The sequence below is a fragment of the Scomber japonicus genome, chromosome 18 (assembly GCF_027409825.1).
Source record: "Scomber japonicus isolate fScoJap1 chromosome 18, fScoJap1.pri, whole genome shotgun sequence".
Taxonomy (NCBI): Eukaryota; Metazoa; Chordata; class Actinopteri; order Scombriformes; family Scombridae; genus Scomber; species Scomber japonicus.
In genome coordinates, this window is record NC_070595.1 from 16775378 (window position 1) to 16798801 (window position 23424).

A 23424-nucleotide genomic window follows, 5' to 3' on the forward strand; every position below is an offset into this window, starting at 1 on the left:
TATAACCCCAGCTGCAGCCACTCATCTATTTAACCTGCTCCTCATTTTCTCTTCTCCCCGCCTTTTCCAATCCTTCCAGAGAATCCTCATTCTTTTCCTTTAATTACCCCTCCTCTAATCAATAACTGGTGCCTTGTAGCTTTCATCACCCCTGAAACAGGCTCCCTCTCAGTATTTTCAACTATGGCTAATTAGACTTTTCAGCAATTATTTGGTTTTCTTCATCCTGTTCTGTCGTCATGGCCCATTTAAGAGTCAGGATTCACTATCTTGAATGTTGCTATGACTTTACAGAAGCAGACAGGCGTCTAGAATTAGGACAGAAGTTGGGGGGGAGGGGTAGAAGATGAAATGTACTGGGGGGGGGGGGGGGTAGATGATGGAAATCAAACCAGCCATTTTATTCTTTCATTTCCTCTGCTGCTGCCTACCGCCACTTTTTCTCATTTAATTGGAACCATCTTAGGTTTCACTCATTTCTCCAAAGAGTCCACAAGCCGCAAGTCAATCTCTATTTTTCCAAACTTCTCCCTTCTTTGCTCGCTCCATTCCTGAAGATGAATATGAATGTGTAAGGTCAGATTCTGAGCAGGGAGTGTAATCTAAGGGAACGACAACCTAAGGTGCAGCTGTAATAGCATGAATCTGAGAAGTGACCCCTCTGACATACATCTTGAACTTCTTGAATCTTGAAAGAGTGTCAGCTTATACAGTATACTTATATATACAGTAGCAACATTAAATTACAAGTATATAATAATCAAATCCCCAATACAAAAATACAGCAAAGCATGACTTCTACTGATTCACCTCCTAGACTGTTACTGCCATCAGTCTTTTTTTCATATTTGTTTTGCCTGCAGTCATTCTTTCCCCAGTTTCATTTCCTTTGTGTCAGCAAATGAAAATCACTGTGTAGTAAAAAGCTACCTTATACATGAGCCAATGGGACAATGAGCATGGCTACGGGCCATGTCTGCTCTGCAGACAGCAGGCAAGACCTGCAGGCCCTCGGGAGGGACTAGTGATATGTACTGGACAGATCCCCAGCTAAATATAGTATCCAACTAGAATGGGATATCCAGAAGTTCTCACTGTATCCAGAACTGTTTTTTTTCCTTTTTTCTACACTTATCTTTTAACCTTAATGGGAACGAGCATGGAGGGATAAAGATAGGACACAGAGATGCATTGAGAATGATGCACTCTTGGTTTTACACAGAATATACATCAGTCTTACGGGGATTGGGGGGGATTTCCTCAATTTCATTCTACACACTCCCCAAATACTTGTCCTATGTATCATATAACCTATATTTCCTTTATTATGAGGTGGCAGGTGCAATGCTGATGTTTTTAGGGTAGTGTAGAGTAACTTTATTGGTCCCCCTAGGGGGAAATTCAAAATTGACATAACAGTATTCTTTAAAAGTGTCAAAAAATAAAATAAAATAACATAACATACTATGTACAATAGAGCAAAAACAAATATAACATATGAAGTGACAACTGAAATGTACATTGTATCGATAAATAAAGTCCTTATTTTCATATGCACATCAATAGTGCTGCAATTAACATTTCTTTTCATTATAAGATAATTTGCAAATTATTTTCTCAATTAATGGATTAGTGTTCTATGAAATGTTTAAAGATGCCAACAGTTTCCCAGGGCCCAAACTGTCTTCAATGTCTTATGTGTCCAACCAACCAAAACCCCCAAAGATATACAGCCAACTGTCACATTCAACTAAGAAGCAGCAAATGTTTACATAAGAGAAGGGTTATTTCAAGAACAATTAATCGATTTTCAAAAAAAAATAAAAAATCAAATTTTCTATATCAACTACTCCAATAATCAAATGTGTTTCCACTCGATGCCTAAAACTCTCTAATAACAACAGCATTTCTCCTATAATTGCACAGCTGTGGTGGGCTGTTAGGCCCATGAGGACTCCCATCAGGCCCAAAACATTTTTTTTTAAATGTCAAAAATAACGCCAAATATCCATTAAATCGGAAATCAATATCACTTGGGAGCTTCTGTGCAGTGCTGATCTGAAACATCAGTCAACCTCTGTACTGTTGCAAAGAGCATAGCACCTTGTGCGGATAAATGTGTGTGTGTGTCTGTGTGTGTGTGTGTGTGTGTGTGTGTGTGTGTGTGTGTAGTGAGTGTGAAAGGACGAGCAGCGTGACAGTGAATGTTTCAGTTTAAGCTACAGTGTGTCAGTTAATAATTGCTGCAGCTTCTCTAGACAAAGGAAAGTGTTTTCTGTTGTTTCCCCAACTTCTGGAGAAGTGAAGGGGGTTAGCCCTGAAGTTAGCAACAATGGGTTAGCCTAACCTTACCAGTCTCACTTAACTTAAAACTATTCTCATTTTGGTGTCAAACTCAGCCATTCCTAAACTGAGAATAGAGAAATGTCTGGCTGCTGAGTCTCTCCCTCTTTGCTCTCGCCCAGTAACCCCAAATCAGTCAACCTAGAGGAAACACGGAACAATATCATACTGTAAATTGATCCTCTGTTTCAATAATTACACATTTCTGGCCAACAAAGCTCAGCTTCCAACATGCTCCACATATACTTTGCAAGAGCCTGATCGCCACCAACTGACCGCCACAAAGACGTCACCCTGTGTTTTAAGAAGGCAGGAGAAAATACTTGCCTTCAGAATTATTCCACTCCATGGAAAAATAAATCAAGAGGGGCAAAAGAGGTAGATGGAAAAAGGGGTTTTTAACAAGAGATCAGTTCCAGAAAAAGAGAAATATCCAGTGAAAGAGAGATAAAGAGAACTACAGTAAAGGTTAGTAGATCCAATTCAGGTGTGCGTTTTTTTCCATGAGTGGCTAAAAATACATGCAAGAAAAATGGACGTTGTATGTCCAAGCGCTCTGGTAGCCACAGTGCAGGAGGCCCAGCTTTCCCACCGGTGTAGGCTTTCAAGAGCTGGCATTACGCTACCATACCTCCACTGCTGCTACACTCATTTGTTTGCTGGAGTCTCAATCTCTTACAATTTCCACATCACCCAAAAGAAAAGAGCTACAATTATGTACAAAAAAATGCCTCCAAGATTTGGGGTACTGTGATTTTCTTTAACCGTAACATTTACATTGCCATCTATCCCCATCTACATTAATCTACGATGGGAAGGGGATTCACTGTAAAGCCATGGTTTCTCAATTGTAAAATAATCCCCCTAAAAGCAGACATTTCCAGGAGGTGTCGGGTAACAATGATCCATTGAGGTAAACGAACGCATGTAAGGCCAATTACTGGAAATATTCCTGCTCGTGGCTACTCAGTGGTGAAGAAGTAATCTCATCCAGCATGTGTATTTCTTGAGGAATGTGGGGGGGCAGGTGTAAAAGCCATTACATTGCCTGATAGCCAGTGCAGGTTGCTTTCTATGGACAATCATTCATTCCTTAAATCTAACCCAGAATCACTTGTTTTGTATTATGCTTATTTTGGATGACTACAGAAAGGAAGAGATCAAATGCCTAAGCATACTGGATTAATACTCTCAAAGCACCAAGAACCAGTGCCACTTAAACTAGTGGTGTAAAAATGAAATTATGGGAGGTAAAAAAAAAAAAAGTAAAAAAAGCAAGTAAGTAAAGTATAATCCCTTAATCCCATGGGGTTGCCCACAAAATTTCCAAAAAGTTAACAATCACACAACAGGATGTCATTCAGTGTTTTCCAAATTCAACTCTGTTTCGGATGTAGTTATGCAGAGTTGCATTGTGATTTTTGGTCCAAGCTAGGCGCACAAATCAGTTTAACTGCTGTGCTAAGTGAAATGAAACACTGAAGTGGTAGACAGGCTGTGATTATTGTGCCACTGTGCTAATTGGGCCATGTGGCCACAGTCGGGGTTCTAGCCAGCCCAGAGAGCCAGCCTGGGCTGTGGTCACCCCTCTCTGGGGCTTGGGGACAACAGATTGGACCCAATCACACTACATTGTGGGGGGATTGGCACCAACTGCAGTGTGCCTACTGGCAGGGACCTCCCTCTGGGAAAGTTACCCAAGGTCAAAGAGGCCTCTGGATCAGCACCACACAGAGCTAGCTGCTTCCTGGAACTATCATGATTAACGGGACCAGTGAATTGGCCGAATCTGCATTTCAGTCAAAAAGAAGCAGGCGAGAGCCAGAAGAGATTTCAAGTGCATGATTGGTGATCTCCGAGGTTTTTGATGGTTATTGTGGTTGAGGTTCAAGCAATGAATATTCTAGAGATGCACTTAGTGGCTTGGTCTTTTAAATCCAAACAGAGATCCGTGGGGCAGGACAGGGCACTAATGACAGAGGAAAGAATGATGCTGCTGACGACAGCAAGAACTTCAACACCCGGGGCTGATGAGAATCTGCATGCCAGACCTGCTCTTAAAAACAAAGAGATGATTCTTTGGTAGGGTTTCTTATGAAGAAGGGTGTATTAGACAGTGCACAAGTACACAACACACAACTAATCATGGCCACACTGTCGGAGACACTATGAAGCCCCTCACTCCCTGTAGCCTGACCCACCAATGCCTGTTGTCATTTACAGTTCTTTCATAGCTGCAAGATCCAGTTGGCTGCCTTTACTCCCTCCCTGAAACCACATCACAAAGGCTTCACATCTTCAAAGCAACCCCACGCATTTGTATAAAGGCATGGATTGTGAACACTGGGATTCGCTCGGGAGGCACATGTGTGCAAGGCATGTCATGTTCATGTCATTTGTGTATAATCATGGAATCTTTTACTTTGTGTAAATATTGGAGGCCATTCCTTTGTTTTACAATCCTTTTTTAATCTACTATTTGTTTGCTGTAATCAAAGTGAAACATTGGACCTTTCCCGTGTCAATGTCAACTTGAGGAATCATTTATATTCAAGCAAAATACAACATGCTTAATATGATTTTAATTACATTGGCAGGTGGCAGGCCTAAAGGGACATAAATATGCAATGAGACAACTCAAGTGTGTAGCCAATGCAGAGGATTTCATCCTTTATCCACTGGATATCATTTCAATGCCCACAGCCCAAGTGTTGACACCTGATATACTGTATGATCATCAGCAGAGAAGAGAGCAGCTGACTGACAGCTTGATTAATTACCTCATCATCTTACAAACAGCTCAATCCACTGCTGCTTACAATACTCTGCAGAGAATTCCCAACTATGACAGGACCCCCAACGCTAATTTTACCCCACCACTCAACAGCTTCACTCTATTTAGCTCTTCCATGAAACCACAAATTGTAGCGGGATCTGTTGTCTTAAGCAGCTCACAATTAGTAAATGATGACCTGAGCTGGCTTTTGTTAGAGCAGGATGTGGCATTTATAAGACATGTGCAAGCCAGATTTCAGAGCCCCCTATGCTCAACTGATTCCGCTGTTAGGAGGTCATTATGTTATAGAATACTGCTCATTTTCTTTTTCCTCCAAGAAGAAAAACATTCAGCAACAATGCAGGTATGCACACCTGTGTGGTGTTCTCAGAACCCGTGGTAGACTGCAGCTGTGCTGGGGTACAGTGCATTCTTCTAAAATAACCCAGGAGAGACACAGCAGTGGGAATTATTCTCATGGGGGTGTCTGAACTGGACATTTAATGTCTGTGTTCTGCTGAGTGTTGAGTGGTGGTAAAACGTGGATCCTTGGCACAGCCTCAAATGTGAGGGTTCATAAAATACAAGGCTGAGTCACAAATATATAAATTAGAATGGATTGTATGACTGACGGTAAATTTGCTTAATCTTTTGTGGAAAAAAGGCAAAGTGGTAAAATTGAATTGAAAAAGGATACATCCAATATTTACTTATGCTTGACATCATTTAATATGTGTTTGAAATGATTATCATACTTACATTGTATACACTGACAGTTCTTCAAATGCCAACAGTGATTTATTGTTACCAACCAATCAATTATCTCTAATTACATAATGACCATAAAAGCCATTTTACTTTTTTCACAATATAATGAGCTTGACATTATATTCACAATGGATATAGTGGAGACTTTGATTAATGTTAAGAAAAGTGAAATATGCTTTAGCTGTTTATAGTAATACAATTGTTTGTATACCAGAACAAGTAATATATAGCCAATAACTGCATAACAGTAATCAATGTCAGACAGTATTTTTCATTCTGGGCATTCAAACACAATATGACTCAAAAATTGGCTTTGAATATCTTTTTAACATGTAGTGGTGTCATGTGGTCTCCAACTTTTCTCAGTTAGCTTTCTAGTTAAGAAAAGTAGGGGTGAAGTCATCAGGCTCTTTGTCTTTCAACTCTATGGTTTCCCCTTTATCGTCGACTAAATGTGAGTTGATAAGAAGAGTCTTAATTGACCAAGTTTTGTCAGTTTGTCACAGGAAAAGAAAACTCTCAACCGGACTGTATATGAAATGGTAGAGGACTTGTAATTTGAAGAATGAAGGACACAAAAAGTGGTGACACTTCAAATTTTGATGGCAATGCCATCTACAGTTACTGTTGCCGTATTCTCTGCTGGCCTCACCTAATTGTACTGTCCTGCTCTCATAAAATAATACTCAGATGCAAAATCCTCAAGCAAAGATCATTCGTCAACTTCAAACTGAAGACTTATCATATGTCTCTCTCTCTGTACGTAGCCTAACGTTAGCTACCTAGCATGGCTTCTCTAACTAATATAAAATGTTCGATTTCCTTACTGGTTGTTCCAATTTATTCAGAATCATTACCGCTGTGTGTACACTTGTAACCATTTTCTGATGCCTCCCAAAAATACATATTTAAATAATTAATATCATAAACGTGCAACAACTAGTCAACAAATGGCTTGAACTAATGACTAGTTGACTAGAAAAATCTTTGGTGAGAGGCAGCCGTACACAACTCTCACCTCTTGTTTACAGCACCACTGTCTGACCTCTTAGCTTACCACCAATATAATTAAGCTAGCATATGAAGAAAACGCGTGCTGAATTGCACTGACAGACAAAGTTAATTGAAATAGCACCAGCATTTGGTCAAACATTGGTCAGCCAGCCCAGCCACAGATGTAGGCTACACTGCACTGTATTTCCCTCTGGGCATTCTGAAGTTGGTCTCAGCTGCTTCCTGGGTCTTGCTCTCGCTGCTTTGTGGGTGCCTACTGCTGATCGCATCTGATGTTCTGGTCAACTTCTGCTGTGTTGATTAATATTGTACTTACTTGTCTACATGTGTTTACCACACCCGTTATGGGGTTGGGTTCATAGTAGAGATCTTTGTGGTTCTCTAGGCTTGTTCACATCACTGTATGTACACAACAGGAAGTCTACTGTGTATTTAACTCAGCATGATGACCTGAAGACGACCCAAGCACACAATCCCAGTGTATCTATTCCCTTACGACCAAATCAATTCACACACAAACAAAGCCTGCTGCCTTCAGCTACTTGCATACCCCAAAACCACACATTTAGCACACTTAAACCACAGCAATTGATCATTTGCAGAACAACACAGGGTACAACAAGCCAATTCACACCTCATTCTGCTGTTCCAGCTCGGAAATAACCAGAAGAGACTGAATTCTCTCTGCTTTTGTAATACCTCCAGGAGCGACAGACTTTGGCCAAGTCTGAAGCAAAGACAGCAGAGCAATTTTCTGGATGACATAAGCAAAGTGCAGAGGGTGATTAAAACCACATTGTAATTCCTGATAAAATAACAAAGATAGGAGGGATATGAGGGCGAACTGAGGTGAAGGCACGTGGGAGCTGTGAGATGCTAGAATTGTACTGTTTGGGAAATACTGATGTCAATGTTATGATTCATTACTTATATTAAATCAACTCTCCTAGTCAAAAATGATGACAGAAACTTCCCAAAACAAGTGATTTCCCTTGTCAAATGATGTAATTAACTAAGTAAAAAATGACTATTTCATTAATGAATACATCCACTTAGCTTAATCTTTCCACTTCCACTCCCTAAACTGTGAGAAATGCAGTAATATACAGACAACATATGACTGACAGCTGAAGATTCCTGTGGTGGTGGATCTTCGCTCCCAGTATGTAGCAGGAGAAAGAGCTAAACATCATCCCTTTTTTCTCCAGGTGTCATCCACATGTGTGTGTGTAGGGCTGTAATTAGTTGGAATCTAAGAGTCCCGGAGCAGCCAACCCACTAATGAGGCCTCCGCTCACAAACAACACACACATGGGAGCAAGGAGCCCCATCTCTGCCAGCTGGCACCCACTCTTTACCCCTTTCCTCCAAAAACATACTTCAGCGCCACCCGCAGAGCACACACCCACATGCACTTGTGCGCACACACACACACACACACACACGCACACACACTCGCACACAAAAAAACACCCCTATTCATTAGCTAAAGCAGCTAAACCCCTTCAAACTTTAAATCTCATCCCTCAAATACCCTTTTTGGACTCTGGACTTCTTGGTACTCTCAGCTCTCTCTCTCCGGCAACCAGGCCGGCCAACATTCATTAACACATCTTTAAGGTTTATAACCAGACACATGAAACGTAATTCAAATGGGACATCAAGCTCAGTGCAAGATAATCTCTTAGTTTACCATGAAAGTAAGCACACACAGAGAAGTTAAATCATAAAACCTAAGTATTGACAGATCAACGGCTGAGACAGACTCCATCCAATGCAGTGAATGGAACGTCTAGGTTTTATGCCACTGTTTCTCGAAGCAAAAATCCTGTCCCCTCATTAGGAAAGAGTCCTTTCAGCACGACACAGCTTTCCCTCAAACTATAACTAACAGTGGCAGTGGGACGGCTAAAGAGAGAGAGAGAAGAAAAGCAAGACAGAAAAAAGGAAGGGGGGCCACATCATCTGGGCTGAGTTAACCACTGGCTATTACCAGGTCCTGAACCCAGCAGGGTTCAATAGAGAAAGATACAGGCATAAGGCACCATGGATGGGGGAGATGAGGAAAGAGGGCGAGCGAACAAAAAGAGACAAACCACAGTAAGATGGTGGGGTGAAAGAGGGCAGTGAGAGAAAGAAAGAAACAGATGTGTACAAGTCTGCATATAGAAGCCACAGATCTACAAAAATTATCTCATCATTTTTGATGTAGCATGACAAAGGTTGAAATGTCAAGACACTCTCTGAAGTCAAGGTATCAGTCCTTAGAAGGTCAAAGGTCACAGGGATTACACTAGTTACATGGGGATCAGTCAACTAATTGGCAGCTTGACCCTGGCACAATTAGAGACACATTTCTTGCCAGGTTTCTTCTCCTGTGTTGATTTTTGTAGAAGCGAGAAAGGGACTGCATCATAGTGTTGTTATGAACTTGATGTCTCCAAGTCAACACTGTCAATATTTGTAAAATGTGTGTGTATATTATCCTGCATTACTGAGTTCAGTCATGTGCGTAATAGAGTCACATATTTGCTGGAGTGAAGAAAATATTACTGAAGAGAGTGCTGCAATATGTAGAGAGGGACACTTCTGCTATGACATGTTTATATTTGGAAAGAAAAACTTGATGTTGAGCATATTTTGCATGAAAACACTTGTGTTGAACCGTCACAGTACACACGCAGAAACGGGCATGAGGTTGCTGCTTTGAGAGGCCGCCCATCAAATCTCATGTTATCACAAATGGTCTTACCAACAACCGTGATGAGCATCATTGGCTATACAGCTCAATACTTTTTTTCAAAGCAAAGAAGCATTTTTGGCTTGGTTTTAGGTTAAATTATGCAGCTTGTGTATCTGGAATTTGGGCCTCAGTGTTGAGTAAGCCTGTGACATATTCTTGGAATGAGATCTTGTTCTTTATAGACATTATATTCTGCATTTCACAACATTGACTCCACAGTCCTGTGGTGTTAGTATTAGACATTCTCCAAAGTATCAAAATCTCATTCTCTGGCAAGCGCTTATATTCTGTGAGGAAAAATCATTTGTTGGTACAACAGAATACTGGGCATTCTTGAGACTCAGAAAAGAATTCCCACATCTGTATCGACATCTTAAGCGGATTTAATGTGATAATCTTTTGAACCTTGAAAGATATATTTGTCTTTGAGCTTGCCCCCTCCCCCACCAGTGTGCTTGGGCTCGAAGCTTAGAGATGGCTTTGGAGTACATTTGCATGAATGGAAAATCAATTGATACAGATCATAGCAATCAAGACTCTAATTATGATGCATATTAAAGTGTTGGTATTTAAGAGTAATAGTTTTAGAATAGAACACATTTTATTGGCCAATATTATTTCTTTTTAATATGAACTAATAAAATCCTTTTTGTCAGTGACCCCTAAAACTTGATTATGAAATATAAAAACCACAGATTTCTAGTATTACACAGTAAAGATCATAGTTTGTTATACTTTATAACTGTTAGAAAATGAAAGAAAACATCTTAAACTTCAGTTAAAAATGTGAACTTAATCTGTCCATGTCAGGGATCATGTGAAAGCTCAAATACAGCAACTAAAAGGAACTTGAGGTGAGAGTACTGAAGTTTCCGTGGTCAAGAATTCATTCTGACACTCAATTTTTAAGTCATGACAGATGAGAAGTACCAATAATAATAACCAATATATGTAATAAGCCAACACCAGTTGATAATATCAGCTAAATTAGGCTCAATGGAGAAGAGCCAAAATCTATAGAACAGTGACACCTGTTCATATAGAAGTTCATCACTCATCCTATTCCCCTTTTCTTCTACATGGAGACACACAAGCAAATGAAAAATACCATCGAAACAACAGAATATAGGGGCACAAAAACCTCAATTAAGTTCTTCCATTTTGCGTCATTCAACCAAATGTTTCTCCTTCATGGCTCTCCCTCTGGGTCTACATCTGTGATACTAGCTAAACTATTTTGCAACAGTCAAAGAGCTTCATTGTGCTGCCTGCCAGAGTCCACATACACATTCTAAGTTCACCATGCCCGCCGGTAGTTTATTCTGCCTGTAATGAGAAATCTGAGCATGGATACACACATACACTCAACCCCCCACTCTGCAAACACACACACACTTTTCTAATTATAAGCATTCAACGACACATAGATAAAACAGAAGTAGAAATGCAGTTTATTATCCTTGTAATAAGAAATCCTAGTATGGAGAGACACACACATACACACACCTACCAGGGAGTTCAGGCTGTGTAATTTATTGCAGGATATAAAAGATGGTATGAGTGGCTGCTCTCAGCCACCTATAGCAGTGAAACCGCTGTGCTTTTCCTTGGCCCTGCCCATGCGTTCCCTCCTCAAGTCCAAACCCATTCCAGCCCGTGGTCCTCTCTAATTTCACCCAAAGCAACAGAAGCTTGAGCTGAAAAAGAGGAATCTGGCCCCCAAGTCCAGCAAACTATTCCCTTTTCCTGTCTCCCTCCTCTTCCAGCGACCACAGATCGACAGCTCTATGGCCAGTACTGGCCCAAAACTATGAGGGGTATTTTCAGCACTGTAATTTGAAGCACACATGGTATATGCACAGACACACACTCACATACAGAATCACACACTCAGCAAATACACAGACATTGGGGTTGGATCAAAAAACACAATAGGACAGAGGAGAGGAGAGAAGAACAAATCCCCACTATGGCAGATGTCCCGACATCCACCAAACACCTCGTCTAGTTGGGACCAGGTCAGTGCCTGTGCCTGTTTCCCTGTGTGCTGGGTCTGAAGAGTTGTGTGGCTCAGCACATGGTAGCAGCACAGAGGCCTGACTACACAGTGAAAGAAACTCATCTGAAAACAAGAGGCCAGTATAGGGATGTTATGGCAGGGAGGGCAGAACCGAGAATAGTTAAGAAAGTAAGGAACAACTTACTTTACTGCCGCATGATGTTTATCTTGGGTGCCTGATGATTCACCACTTTGCTATCCTTTCTCTGTGCATACTTTATTTTTGCAAGAATATCCAAGGGTTTTAATGAATTTCATTCCATTTTAATTATTTGAAAAAGCTTAAAGGGCACATATCATGCACATCTACAGGTCTGTATTTATATTCTGGAGCTCTACTGGTATAGCATGATTGTTCAAAAAAATCTCCCTATTTATCTTAAACTGGTCCTTTATGCAGCCCCTCAGTTCAGCCTCTGTCTCTTTAAGGCAACATAAACAGTAGTAGGATTTGTTTTCTCCTTCTTTACTTGAAATGGACACTTCTCAAATACATCATTCCATGTTCAAACAACCTTAGCAACAAATGGTTTGTGGGCATGTATGAACAATCTGATCTCATCAAGAGGGGAAGTGGAGGTAACATTGCCAACAAAGCGTTCAGAGCAAGCTGAAACTGTGGCTTTTGACTTTCAAAGATAATTAATTACAATTAATAACACAATTTTTTCTATTTTATATCAATTATTTATCTATTTATTTATTTATTTTTAGTTTTTTACTTAACTGGCCTGACTTTTTACATTACCTTTCAAGTACCGTTATTGTCTCATGTCATCTGGAGAGTACTACCACAGACATTGATCATGATAAATCATTGACTCAGAGAGTAATCTTATGTAAATATGTAAATGTAAAATTCTTTTTTTCCCTTCGGTTGTGATACAGGGAGCAATGAGACGCCACATGTACGGACACACACACTCCTAAATTGTGTGCTGCCAACTACCTAAATACAACCGTCTGTATACTTGTGCACATACATACACACTTGCACTGATTACAGATGCAGTATATACTACTCCTTCTGTCCAAGACCTTAATTACCCTGCACAGTCTTATTTCCCATAAATACAGTGAAAGCAGGGCTGTAATTAGGGCCTATATTTACCCCACCTGGCTAGGGGAGAACTCAGTTCAGTGTTGACCACAGGGATGAGCCAGCCTCACTCAACGACGCTGCCATGAGAGGAAACCAGGACACTAGCTAACACACATGAGCAGTGCCCCAACTCAGGGGACGCAGCCCATGTAGGTACCTCCTGATGGTGTGTTCAGGTACTTCAGCTTGTTATGCAAAAGATTTCCAAGTTTTTTTCCAAGGCATTTCCCCTTAAACTCAGCTAACAAAGTGTAAATTCTAGTGGCAGACTGGGAAAACCACATGATACGTGTCTTTAACTTTACTATTACTAATAATTTCATTCAGTCATAACGTCTTTGTTGACAAAACGTCCATTGTTCTAGTTCAGGTGCTACTGTATCTTTAAAAATACCTGATAAACATGATGTTATGTGACAATATCATAATTTATATTTCTTAATATTAAAGTGATCACCACAATTACCAATTACACAACTGGTTTGCACACAACCAATTATGAGATACTGGGGATGAAAAACTGAAAAAAAGAAGACTGCATTTGGAGAGAGAGCGTTTGTAATGGGACAGAAAATTGGATTACGAACAATCGAAAATCTGTTCGATGAATCGGCATGAGCAATGGCCATATACTGCTAGAAATGAAAGCACAGATGATACTCAATTGTATGGGGCCAGATCAGTGACAGTTAAATTTTGGCACTCTTATTATCTGATTTTGATTTGTTTTGTTGTTTTTAAAGTCATTCTTCAGGTTTTTTCTTCATGTCTGTCTCTTAAAGGCCAGCTTTTCTTCCAGTTTTAACTTTCTGTCACCATTTTGACATAGAGTGGAGGGCCCTTGCTCAGGCGACATTACCCAGTATGGTAATAGTATGGTATAGTATTTTATCAAGCGTCCTCCCCAGAACTTGCCAATCCACACACCTACCTGGCTGTACTGTGACAAAATGATCTACACTAAAAGCTCCACTAACACACTTTTTCTCAGGACAAAAATAACCTAATTGACAGAGTGTTGCAGTAAATGATGTTATTCAACCTGTAATGTAGCTATAATAAAAATCCAGACTGTTATGTAGCTTAAAAAGATCAAATGAAATTTAATATAAACTGACCTGTTCAACAGCAGCACTGTTGTTCTATCCTGTAAGAACATGAAGCTTCACTTTACATCCAAAAGAACTAATGTGGCAGCTAGTGTGTTAGATTTCATCTGTGTGAATAACATTCATCTTCCAAAAGGAATTATATCAAATATCAAAATGCTGCGAAGACATTAGAGCCAGCGGTAAATCATCAAAGAGTTGCACATATGAGTTCATCGGATCATGTTTTCCCTGGGATGACGATGCAGGACTCAGGCTGCCCGGCTAGCAGCTCCTCACATCTCTGAAAATGTCTCAGCAGATTTACAACCAGCAGTTATTTGGAGAACTGAGCACATATTGAGAATCTACATGGTTATTTTCTTGTCTGAAAAAATATTTTAAACTAACTCCTAGAGCAAAAAAACTGTCATCGCCATGATGCCTGGGATTTATCTGTGGCCGCAAGGCATACTGGGTGATGTAGGCCCAGCAAGGACGCCCCCCCCCCCTCTCTACGCCAAACAGTGACAGAAAGTTGAAACTAGTGTAAAAGGGTTTTTTTTAAACTGTCACTGAAACAGGACAGACATGGCATAATCTAAGATTGTAATGTTTTTAATGCCCTTGTTTTATTTTTCAGTGGAACTTTTTTCAGTGCCTGCACAAAATTTTCCAATACAAGTGTTTCAATGCCAATGTTTCCCTTTTCAGTTCAGGTTTTGTTTTCAATGCCAAATTTGAACTGTTGCTGCTCTTGCCCCATACAATCAATGCCTTATGTATGAGATAATGAGGTTGTTTTAAATGAACACAGTGCATTTTGTGCACTTCAGGGAAATACAAGTTCTAACCACTTCATGTTTCACTCTAATGCTCTACGGCTTTCGTGAGATAGCCTTCACCAGAAATCTTTACAGCAAAGCCTTGTGGCTTCTCTTGACGAGGACAACTGACTGGCTCTCATGTGAGAAGCCAAACAGACCTCCCTGTGAGGTTACAAATTCAAATAGTTTGGACACTTCTCTGCCCCTCTCTGTTTACTTTGTGGCCAGTCCGGCCTTTCCCTGCCATCACATCTCATCTAAACAAATAAACCGCTCAAAATGCAAAGTGGAGAAAGTGGCAGTGTATGAATGTGCCCTCACAACAAACTATTTTGTGGACTTCTTTCAAACACTGATACAGTGTGAAATGTTGTGTTTTGTTATGCTTTATGGTGTTGCACATCGCTTTGTGGGCATGTGTAGAAATCACAGCTTCATTCTTCATTCATCCAAATGACTGGTGTCATCATGTTTCCCGCACCCTTTAAACCCGCCTTCAGATGCAGTGTTAATAGGGGTGGCAGTGGCTCTCCCATTCTCCAGAGACAGAGAGAGAGAGACACGCACATGTGAAATCTGTCAGGCTCAGGCTCTGCCTACTCTGCTTTCAGATGGCTCAAAACTGAAGCTGACACCTCTCAAAGCAGGATTCAGTGTATTTCAGAGAGATAAAGAACAAGAGCATGCAAAACCAAAAAGAGAACAGCAACCCTCTAATAACTTTGATCCGAGTCGTAACTCTTCTTTGGTTTGAGGTGGTGAGGCGGACAGTGTGCTGACTCAGGCCTCCCCGCTCGGTCTGCCTCTCTGTGGCACTGAGATCAGGAGGATTAATGAGAGAGTGGAGAAGACAGAGAAAGAGAGAACACAGACAGAGGAGAGACTAGTATTGGCTTGATGTTCATTCAGTGTCCTGGTGGCTCAGCGGTTTGAAGCAACCTTTTTTTTCATTTTCTTTTCTTTTACACAGCAGACAATTTTTAAACTGATCATTTTCAGACCAGCCAAACAGGGGTCTGTCATAAGACATTTTGCGGGCTTTGGCGTTATACAGTTCAAAACATTAGATAAAGAGAAAAAGAGAGCAAAATAGAGAGTGGTTAAGCATAAAAACCAAACTTAACAAAAAATAACTTTACTCGCTCTGTCTTTCATTGTGGTTACTTTCTAAATAAAATATTTTAAAAACAGAAAGATAGAAGGTGGTGACAGACTGGTTATCTCTCGTATGATGACCTACTTTATAATATTGTTGAGGGGTGACAGGTGATGAACACAGAAGCTACATAATTATTGTTTTCCTTTTTTTTTTTGGTCCAAATGATATAGTTTCCTTGCAGCCTGGCATACACTTTCTGATCTATGTCACGTCTCTTTTTCCCCACACATGGCCTGCTGCTGACCGCTGTCATCTACTACCCAACTAATAAAGGCAAAAAATGTCATAAACATGGATGGAATTTCTCAGCAGCACATCGGCACCACCAGCAACCACTGGGCTCTTACTGGAGACGCAGTTTCAGACAGACAGACTCTACCCAACACTGATTCAGTCTAAACTAAATGAGACTCTTTAGCTGCACCAAGAGATTTACATGCAACATTGGTGCAATTTTATTTCAATTAGTTATCTGTTAAACAGATAAATGCAGAGTTTCACAGGGTCTGGAATAGCATTCAGGTAGTCTAGGGCGTTGCTGGAGAGCTGTGCTTGATTACCACATTGCAGGTCTTATGAGAAAGAGTTAGGGAGCCCCTTGTGATGGAGAAAATACAAACAAACTGCTGAAAAGCAGTGCATTAAAAGAACGTCAGCACTGACACACCTGATGTAAACATCCAGGTTCAAACACTGGAGAGGAGCCAGCCGACTCAGCTCGAGTTACTTAAGCAAACACAAACACACATGCACTGTACTGGCACTCTGTATTGTAAAGGCACACAGCTCTAAGTGTGCCACAAAGAAAATAATCTGCATGTATTTTTCACTGCTGGCTCCCTGCCTGTCAGAGTCAATGACATCACATGCCTCTGGAACAGTGCGCCTTTCACAAAGGTGTCAAAGGTTTCAAAACATATACAGAACAACACATGGGTGAGCAAATACATTCAGCATTACTGTACATGCAGAGACATGCAGAATTTACGCATATGCTCAGTCAGCTCAACAACACACAAATATATAGTCATCCTCCTTTCTCACATCCATACAGGGTAATATTCCTTCCAGGTATTTCTGCAGTCTAATATTTAATCAGAAATGGTATGTAATGTTTTTGCAGGGTTCCTCATATTTACAGCTTATTTACAACATAGAGAGCTCATAGCCTATCGTCAGACTGAGCATCTCAGTAATGAAAACATCCTGGGAGGTCCTCTGCTCAAAAGTGTGAGAATATTTGCTCTGCACTGAACAGCCTCTCACAACATTCACCGCCCCCCCCTTCATCTTCTCCTCTTCTCCCACCAAAACACAAATGCTCTGCCACTCCACTTCCCCATTGCTGCCGGTTGTGACAAAGTCCTACTGGTTCAGGCTTGGTTGTCATTGGTGAGAGATTTGCAACACGGAAAAGAAGGAGTGGTGTGAGATGAGAGATGAGGTTCATGGTCGTACTGGTTTAATGTGGGATGGGTACCCGTGGGAAGCTAAAAGTGAGGCTTGTAAAGCACATTCATAAATCAATAATGGATGAATCACTGAGTTGCCAGCGGTGAGGTCTATGGCTTAATGTCAACATGTTTATCACTAGATGTAGCGTGGAAAAAAACACGCTTGAGAGTAAATGACACTGAAGGGTACCAGAGTTTTCTTTCCTCTGTATCTCCCTTCATGTTAGTTTCTTTCAATAGTGCTACTTCAAGTTTTATTTTAATTTTAAAAAGCTGGATAATTAGATCTGATTTACCCGTTTTCTAACACAAAGTGTCAGGTGTTATAGTAGTGAGGCGAGGGCTTAATTGGGACACTCACCTGAACAGGTGTCAGCTGGGCTCGGGGGTCAAACACTCGCAGCATCTTGTCCTAGAAAGATGAAGAGAAAGGAGAAACTTTACTGCAAGAAGGAAGAAAGCTGGAAATGATTATGAATCTTGTTATATGATATAGTGTTATAATCAGTATCAGACTGTCTAGACTCCTAAAACTTAAAAAAAAGATTAGTTCTGCATGGTGATTAGGTGGTTTCATTTTCACTGCAAAACTGTGAGAATATTTGATGTTAAGTAACAATAACATGTAAGGGCTGTGAGGCAAGTCTGTGTTTCACTGTTAATTTGTCCTGTGTGTGAGGAGTATGGGTGTGACATGCAGGGGACATCCAAGAGCATATGAAAGGTCAAGATTCTCACAAAGGGGAAAGGAATTAAGGTTCCTCAGCCAGATGTAATTTGTTTCATAGAAACTGAAATGGACAACTGAGATATGAAAGCTGAATATTGAAAACATTAATAAAGGAGTTCCTCCACTTCACTATAACTCAGAATGAACAACAAAGACTCTCTGAAGTTTCCTCATTTATCAGTGTGATCTCTACGATACATTGTAAGCTAACGCAATCCAGTGACCTCTCCAAGGCCTCATGCGCCTTGACCCCAGCCAGCCCTAACACGCAGTCAGCATCAATCACAGCAGCCAATCAGAGAGGCTCCTGCATGATTGAGAGGAAATGGAGTCTAATGGGATCAGGCTGTGACCGGGACGTGCGCATCTACAGCCATGTCACTCAATACCGCTGTGTGACTGTGATCACAGCAGCAGCCTGACATGCAAGGCTGATAGCAGGTAATAACCATAAGGGCTGAGACTAAACCGTGTGCACACTTAGCACACATATACATGTCAAAGAGAATCAAGGGGCTGACAATGATGCAGTCAAGCACACACATACACATCGAGGAACACCATACCACACAAGATAAATACAGTCATCACATGTCTACGCTGTCATAAGAAGCAATATGTTTTCCTGTCAGGCTCAATCCAGTGTTGAAGCAAATTATCAATGTGAGCGTCAGCCTCTCTTCATCAAAGATCTGCTCTCGTTCAGCCATCTAAGATGGGATTTACTTCCTGTTTATTAGCTCAAATAGCAAACAGGGTTTTTTCCTAATACTGCGTTTCTCTCTCTGCCTCGCTCGCTATCTATGTGTGTGTGTGTAGGAGAGTGTGTGTAGCTAGCCCACCCACGAACATGATGCCCCAAGGCGATGTCTTCAGGCCTCTGTGACCTGGGCCTAAGCCAAAGGTTCAGGGAGCAGTGCAGGAATAACACACACACACACACACACACACACACACACACACACACACACACACACACATTACACATACATGTTGTATGATAAGCTCAGCAACCAGACATTTTGGTAGAAAGCCAACCATCATCTAAAAATCAAATCCCATTCAAGCAGCTTAATTTTGGGATTTACCAGCCACCAAGTTCCCTGACTTGGCAAATACAGCATAGACTAAACACAATACACTCATATCTACATGCACACAAACATAATATATTCACCAAATTGAAGCTGCTCTATGCCATTTCATCTTAGGTGGTGCCATGCAAACAACATGTGAGGGATGAAACTATCTGGCTGTGCAAACACACTGATGAGGGCCCACTACAGATGTGTCCACCAAGCAAACACACTCTCTAAAGCCTATGACAATAACCCATATAAACACACACATAGAGAGAGACACACACTCACACACACACACACACACACACACACACACACAGTGAGCCACCCTCAACTCATAAATGCACAGATGGGAGGGCCCCGATAGGAGTGTATGTGCATTTGTGTGTTTGTGTTTGTGTGCTGAAACAGCAGCTGTTTAATCAAAGTGACGGAGCCTCATTCTCAAGCTGCTGTAAATGAGTTTTCACTGTGAGTCCGCTGCACACAACTTTCAAATGTACGCAAACACACAGACGCTGGGAATCTTCAACCAGGGCCGCTCTCTCCACTCATCAAACACGCTGACTGCTGGCCTCCCACTCCCAGTCTCTCACGGTTACCGGGGTAGTGATTGGCCAATTGAAACTGCAGGATCCCATCATTGGTTATACTTGTCACCATGAGAAATGTGGTATGGAGCTCAGTTCTAATGTGACTTTTAAAATTTGAGGTGGACTGTAGACTATAAATCCGGTAACACCCAATTCTATAAACAGCATACTACCCTGTCCTGTCCATCACTCAAATAAACACAGGCTTTCCCTCCCTCTCTTCTCGCACTACCTGTGGATTTCCCTTCTCTGAACTGAATGGTGCCTTTCTCCCTCCAAGTGTGTCATAAATATATATCTCTCTAGGTCCAAATGAGGCCTGTCATGATTTCTGCTCTTTGGGGTGGTGGTCTCCCCTTCATCTTCCCCCACCCAAGCCATATGCCCCAATGTTTACCCTATGGGAGGGCCAGGGGATTGGACCCACATGTTGGCAGGCCCTATTTGCTTTAATAAGCTGGATTGGAGAGATTGAAAGGGGCCTTTTGGGTTAAATGACACCAGAGCCCAACAGGGCAAGAACCTAGGAGGCCCCAGGCATTGATCTTGGCTCACATTTCCCCCCCTCTTTTTCTTTTCAGGTCCTTCGTTCTTTGAGGCTGGTGGTAGCGTTGGTGAAGATGATTATCCTGTCAAGCTAAACGTCGTGATTTGGACGTAGCCTGTGATGGGTGGAGCAATTTGTTACTTGTCAGAGTGAAGACAAACAAAGGGGATTGGACTGACAATCATACCTGTTAATCATGCACATGTGGTTGATTTTTGTGTCAAAGTTTATTCGGGCTGAAGCAAAATTAAGCTCCTGATGCATTGTATAAAGTCATACATCAGGGACTCATGTACACATCAATCAGAGTATGTGTGATTTCAAGAGTGATTCAAATTCACTGCTGTGCACAAACTTAGTGAAATTATGAAAACATTTAAAGTTAACAACGGCTGATGAAAAAGCCCCTAGCTGTTTCTATAAACCAAAACATGTTCATGAAACAATTCCACCTCAACTCTACAATCCTTTCTTTCTCTGCCCCCCACTCATAAATCCTTACCACCTCCCTCCCCCTACACAAAATATTAACAGCCTAATGGAAACCCCTTCAAGCGCTGTGGTTATTTCCTGATGACACCATTGCGAAGGGGCCATGTGGATGCATAAAAGCCCAGCAAGACTTTCTGTCTTCTGTAATTAATTCAGTTTTTTCTAAGCTCACACAAAACGTTCCCCCGTCTGCTAGATAACTACTGTACAAGTCAGGTGATGGATGTTCACTCCTGATTAGACAAAACTTACATCAGAAAAGAGGGGATTTGGAAGGGGTGCGCAGGGAAATGTATTGAGGATAGTGGGTCAGGGGTCAGGTGGGGTCAAGACAAAACAAAAACCCTGATAAATGTATCCCTCTCACGCAGGCTTGTGCCCTTGTTAGGGCCCTAATTAATACAGTTTCCAGTCTGACAGCGAAAATCACTTCATGCACTCTATCAACTGTGGCCAAAATTTCTGTAACTTCTTTGTCATCATTATTACTGCATTAAAACAAACTGGCTATTACATCACTTACGTCATAGGGATTTCCATGTTTATCCCTTTTCCCTTTGAAAAAAAACCCAACAACTGCTCACTAATTCCTAATCAAATGTGTGATGTGATCTCCACCCTTTTTTATAAGCGTCACCCCTGTTGACATTTTAGTGGAATAAAACTCATATAAACACATTAACAGGTCAGGAGCAGTAGTGTCCAATATAAGATGCGCCACACTGAATGTGAGCTACTAGCTTCCTCTAGTGGTCACACACCGCAACTACAGCAATCAAGTCAGCTTTAGTTTGTATGAAAGTGTAAGGTGAGGCTGTTGGATTACACATCTGGTGCAGTGTTAGTGGTCCTCACCTTGCAGGAAGAAGCCAGCAGGGAGCCGTCCCGTTTCCAACTCAGACTCTGCAGCTGATCACTGTGCTGCTCCAGAGCTGCAGGCGCACACAATCATTTTGTGAGGTGAGAGGAGGAAAGGACAAGAGACACAGTGTTCATGTTAGGCTGGGATAAAAAAAAAATAATAATAAAAAAAAAGAAGTAGAGGTTTAGACAAACTATGAACACAGAATGACGGCACATACACAGACAAGATAAAGACCACAGAAATTTGATATCTGAAAGGTTACTGGAATAAATATGCAGGGGAGAGATGAAGCCATAAATAAAGCACACAGGTTTCAGAAAACACATAATAATACAGAAAAATATGGATGATTCACACCAAATGTCCTTATGGTTTAGGCATACAGGAGAAATTCTGAGCATGACGGGTATTAGGCTGCAGTGCCATAAGTGAGCACAGCACAGCTTGTGTGAATTGTTCAGTTTTACCATGAAAAGAGATGAGAAGCGTACTTGTTAGGACAGTAACACACAATGTGATGAGACAAAAATCTACACAGTCAAGAAAAAAACACAAGAACACAAACACACACTCATTCAAATATAGATTCTTATCGTTCAGATTGTGCTCTTCAAATCATGTAGAGAAAAAACTCTGAATGAGGGTGATGAGAGACAATGTGGAGGGGGGGGGGGGGGGGCATAGTTCATGAAAGTTGGTTCAGCAGTGAGCAGCAGCAGCCAGGCCAGCTGTCATGGGATAGGGTGGGGGGGTGCGACCAGAGGATAGCGACTATATCCTGAGGCCAGTGTGGGGAAAGTGGGACCAGGACTGCAAACCAAAATATTACCTCTGCTGCTCCAGCACTTAGACAGAGCCACAGGGCTGCAAAACGTAGGCAGTGTCAGTCAGACAGTCCCCAATGAAAAAAGTAAACCAACTGCCTCACTCCATTCCAAATATATATATTCATGTTACACATAGAAACAAAACAGGCCACAACAAAAACTGAAGCCTAACAGACAAAGACTGAAATGTTAAATGTAACAGACAGTGCATGATGTACAACAAAGACTTTTAACAAAAGAAATTCTGGCTGTGGTGCTGTGTGTGCTTTAAATTTAAACTGGGTGCACATGCAACTCATGATGCCAGCTGCAGCTACCTGCTAGCGGTGCATCCTGGCGGCTGGTGTCCCAAATGAGGGGTGACTTGGTGGTGCTGACAGCCAGCAAACCGGAGGAGGTGGGGTGGAAGACCACCAGCTCCAGCCTGCCCTGACTAGGGCGAAGGGTCACCTCTGGCCCACTGGGCTGCGCAAGCTCTGGATCACACAAACGCCACAGCTTCACCTATACACACACAGAGAAATATGAAAATAGTGGGTGGAAGGGTCATCTGAGAAAGATGAAGCTACAGAGGAAAGATGGCTCGGCAATCGTTTTTCTTTCTCTCCAAAATAATTCATTTCAGCAAATTATACTTTTGAAACTTCTCTTTTTTTCCCCTTGGACAGTAATAATCCTCAAACCTTAATGTATTCCAGCTCATTTGGACATCAAATGACAGGCTTATGATCTGTCTGCTAAAAGAGGTATTTTTTAAAGCCACACCAGAGAGAAGAGACTTCTGTATTGACCCAACTGAAGACTCTGGTCAGTACGGATTTCTTGTGGATGCTGCAGTATGAGAGCTTATTAAATGACAATATATAATAATTACTTTAAGTCCCCAGAGTCATATTTTACTCTGTTTCACTTAACTTGCTCAGCGCAACCATATTGCTGAAACAATTTCCCTGTT

The 23424-nt window shown here is 41.4% G+C and overlaps 1 protein-coding gene across 1 annotated transcript in view; it reads right to left on the bottom strand.

Annotated features, from left to right (window-relative positions):
- The window catches only part of coro7 (coronin 7), a 104109-nt gene that overhangs the window by 76908 nt on the left and 3777 nt on the right, over positions 1 to 23424 (bottom strand). Inside the window, exons 5-7 of the mRNA XM_053338009.1 lie at positions 22787 to 22973; positions 21633 to 21709; positions 17695 to 17745 (exon numbers count right to left, since the gene is read on the bottom strand). Of these exons, the coding sequence (XP_053193984.1) occupies positions 17695 to 17745; positions 21633 to 21709; positions 22787 to 22973 (315 nt within the window). The remainder of the gene's footprint in view (positions 1 to 17694; positions 17746 to 21632; positions 21710 to 22786; positions 22974 to 23424) is intronic.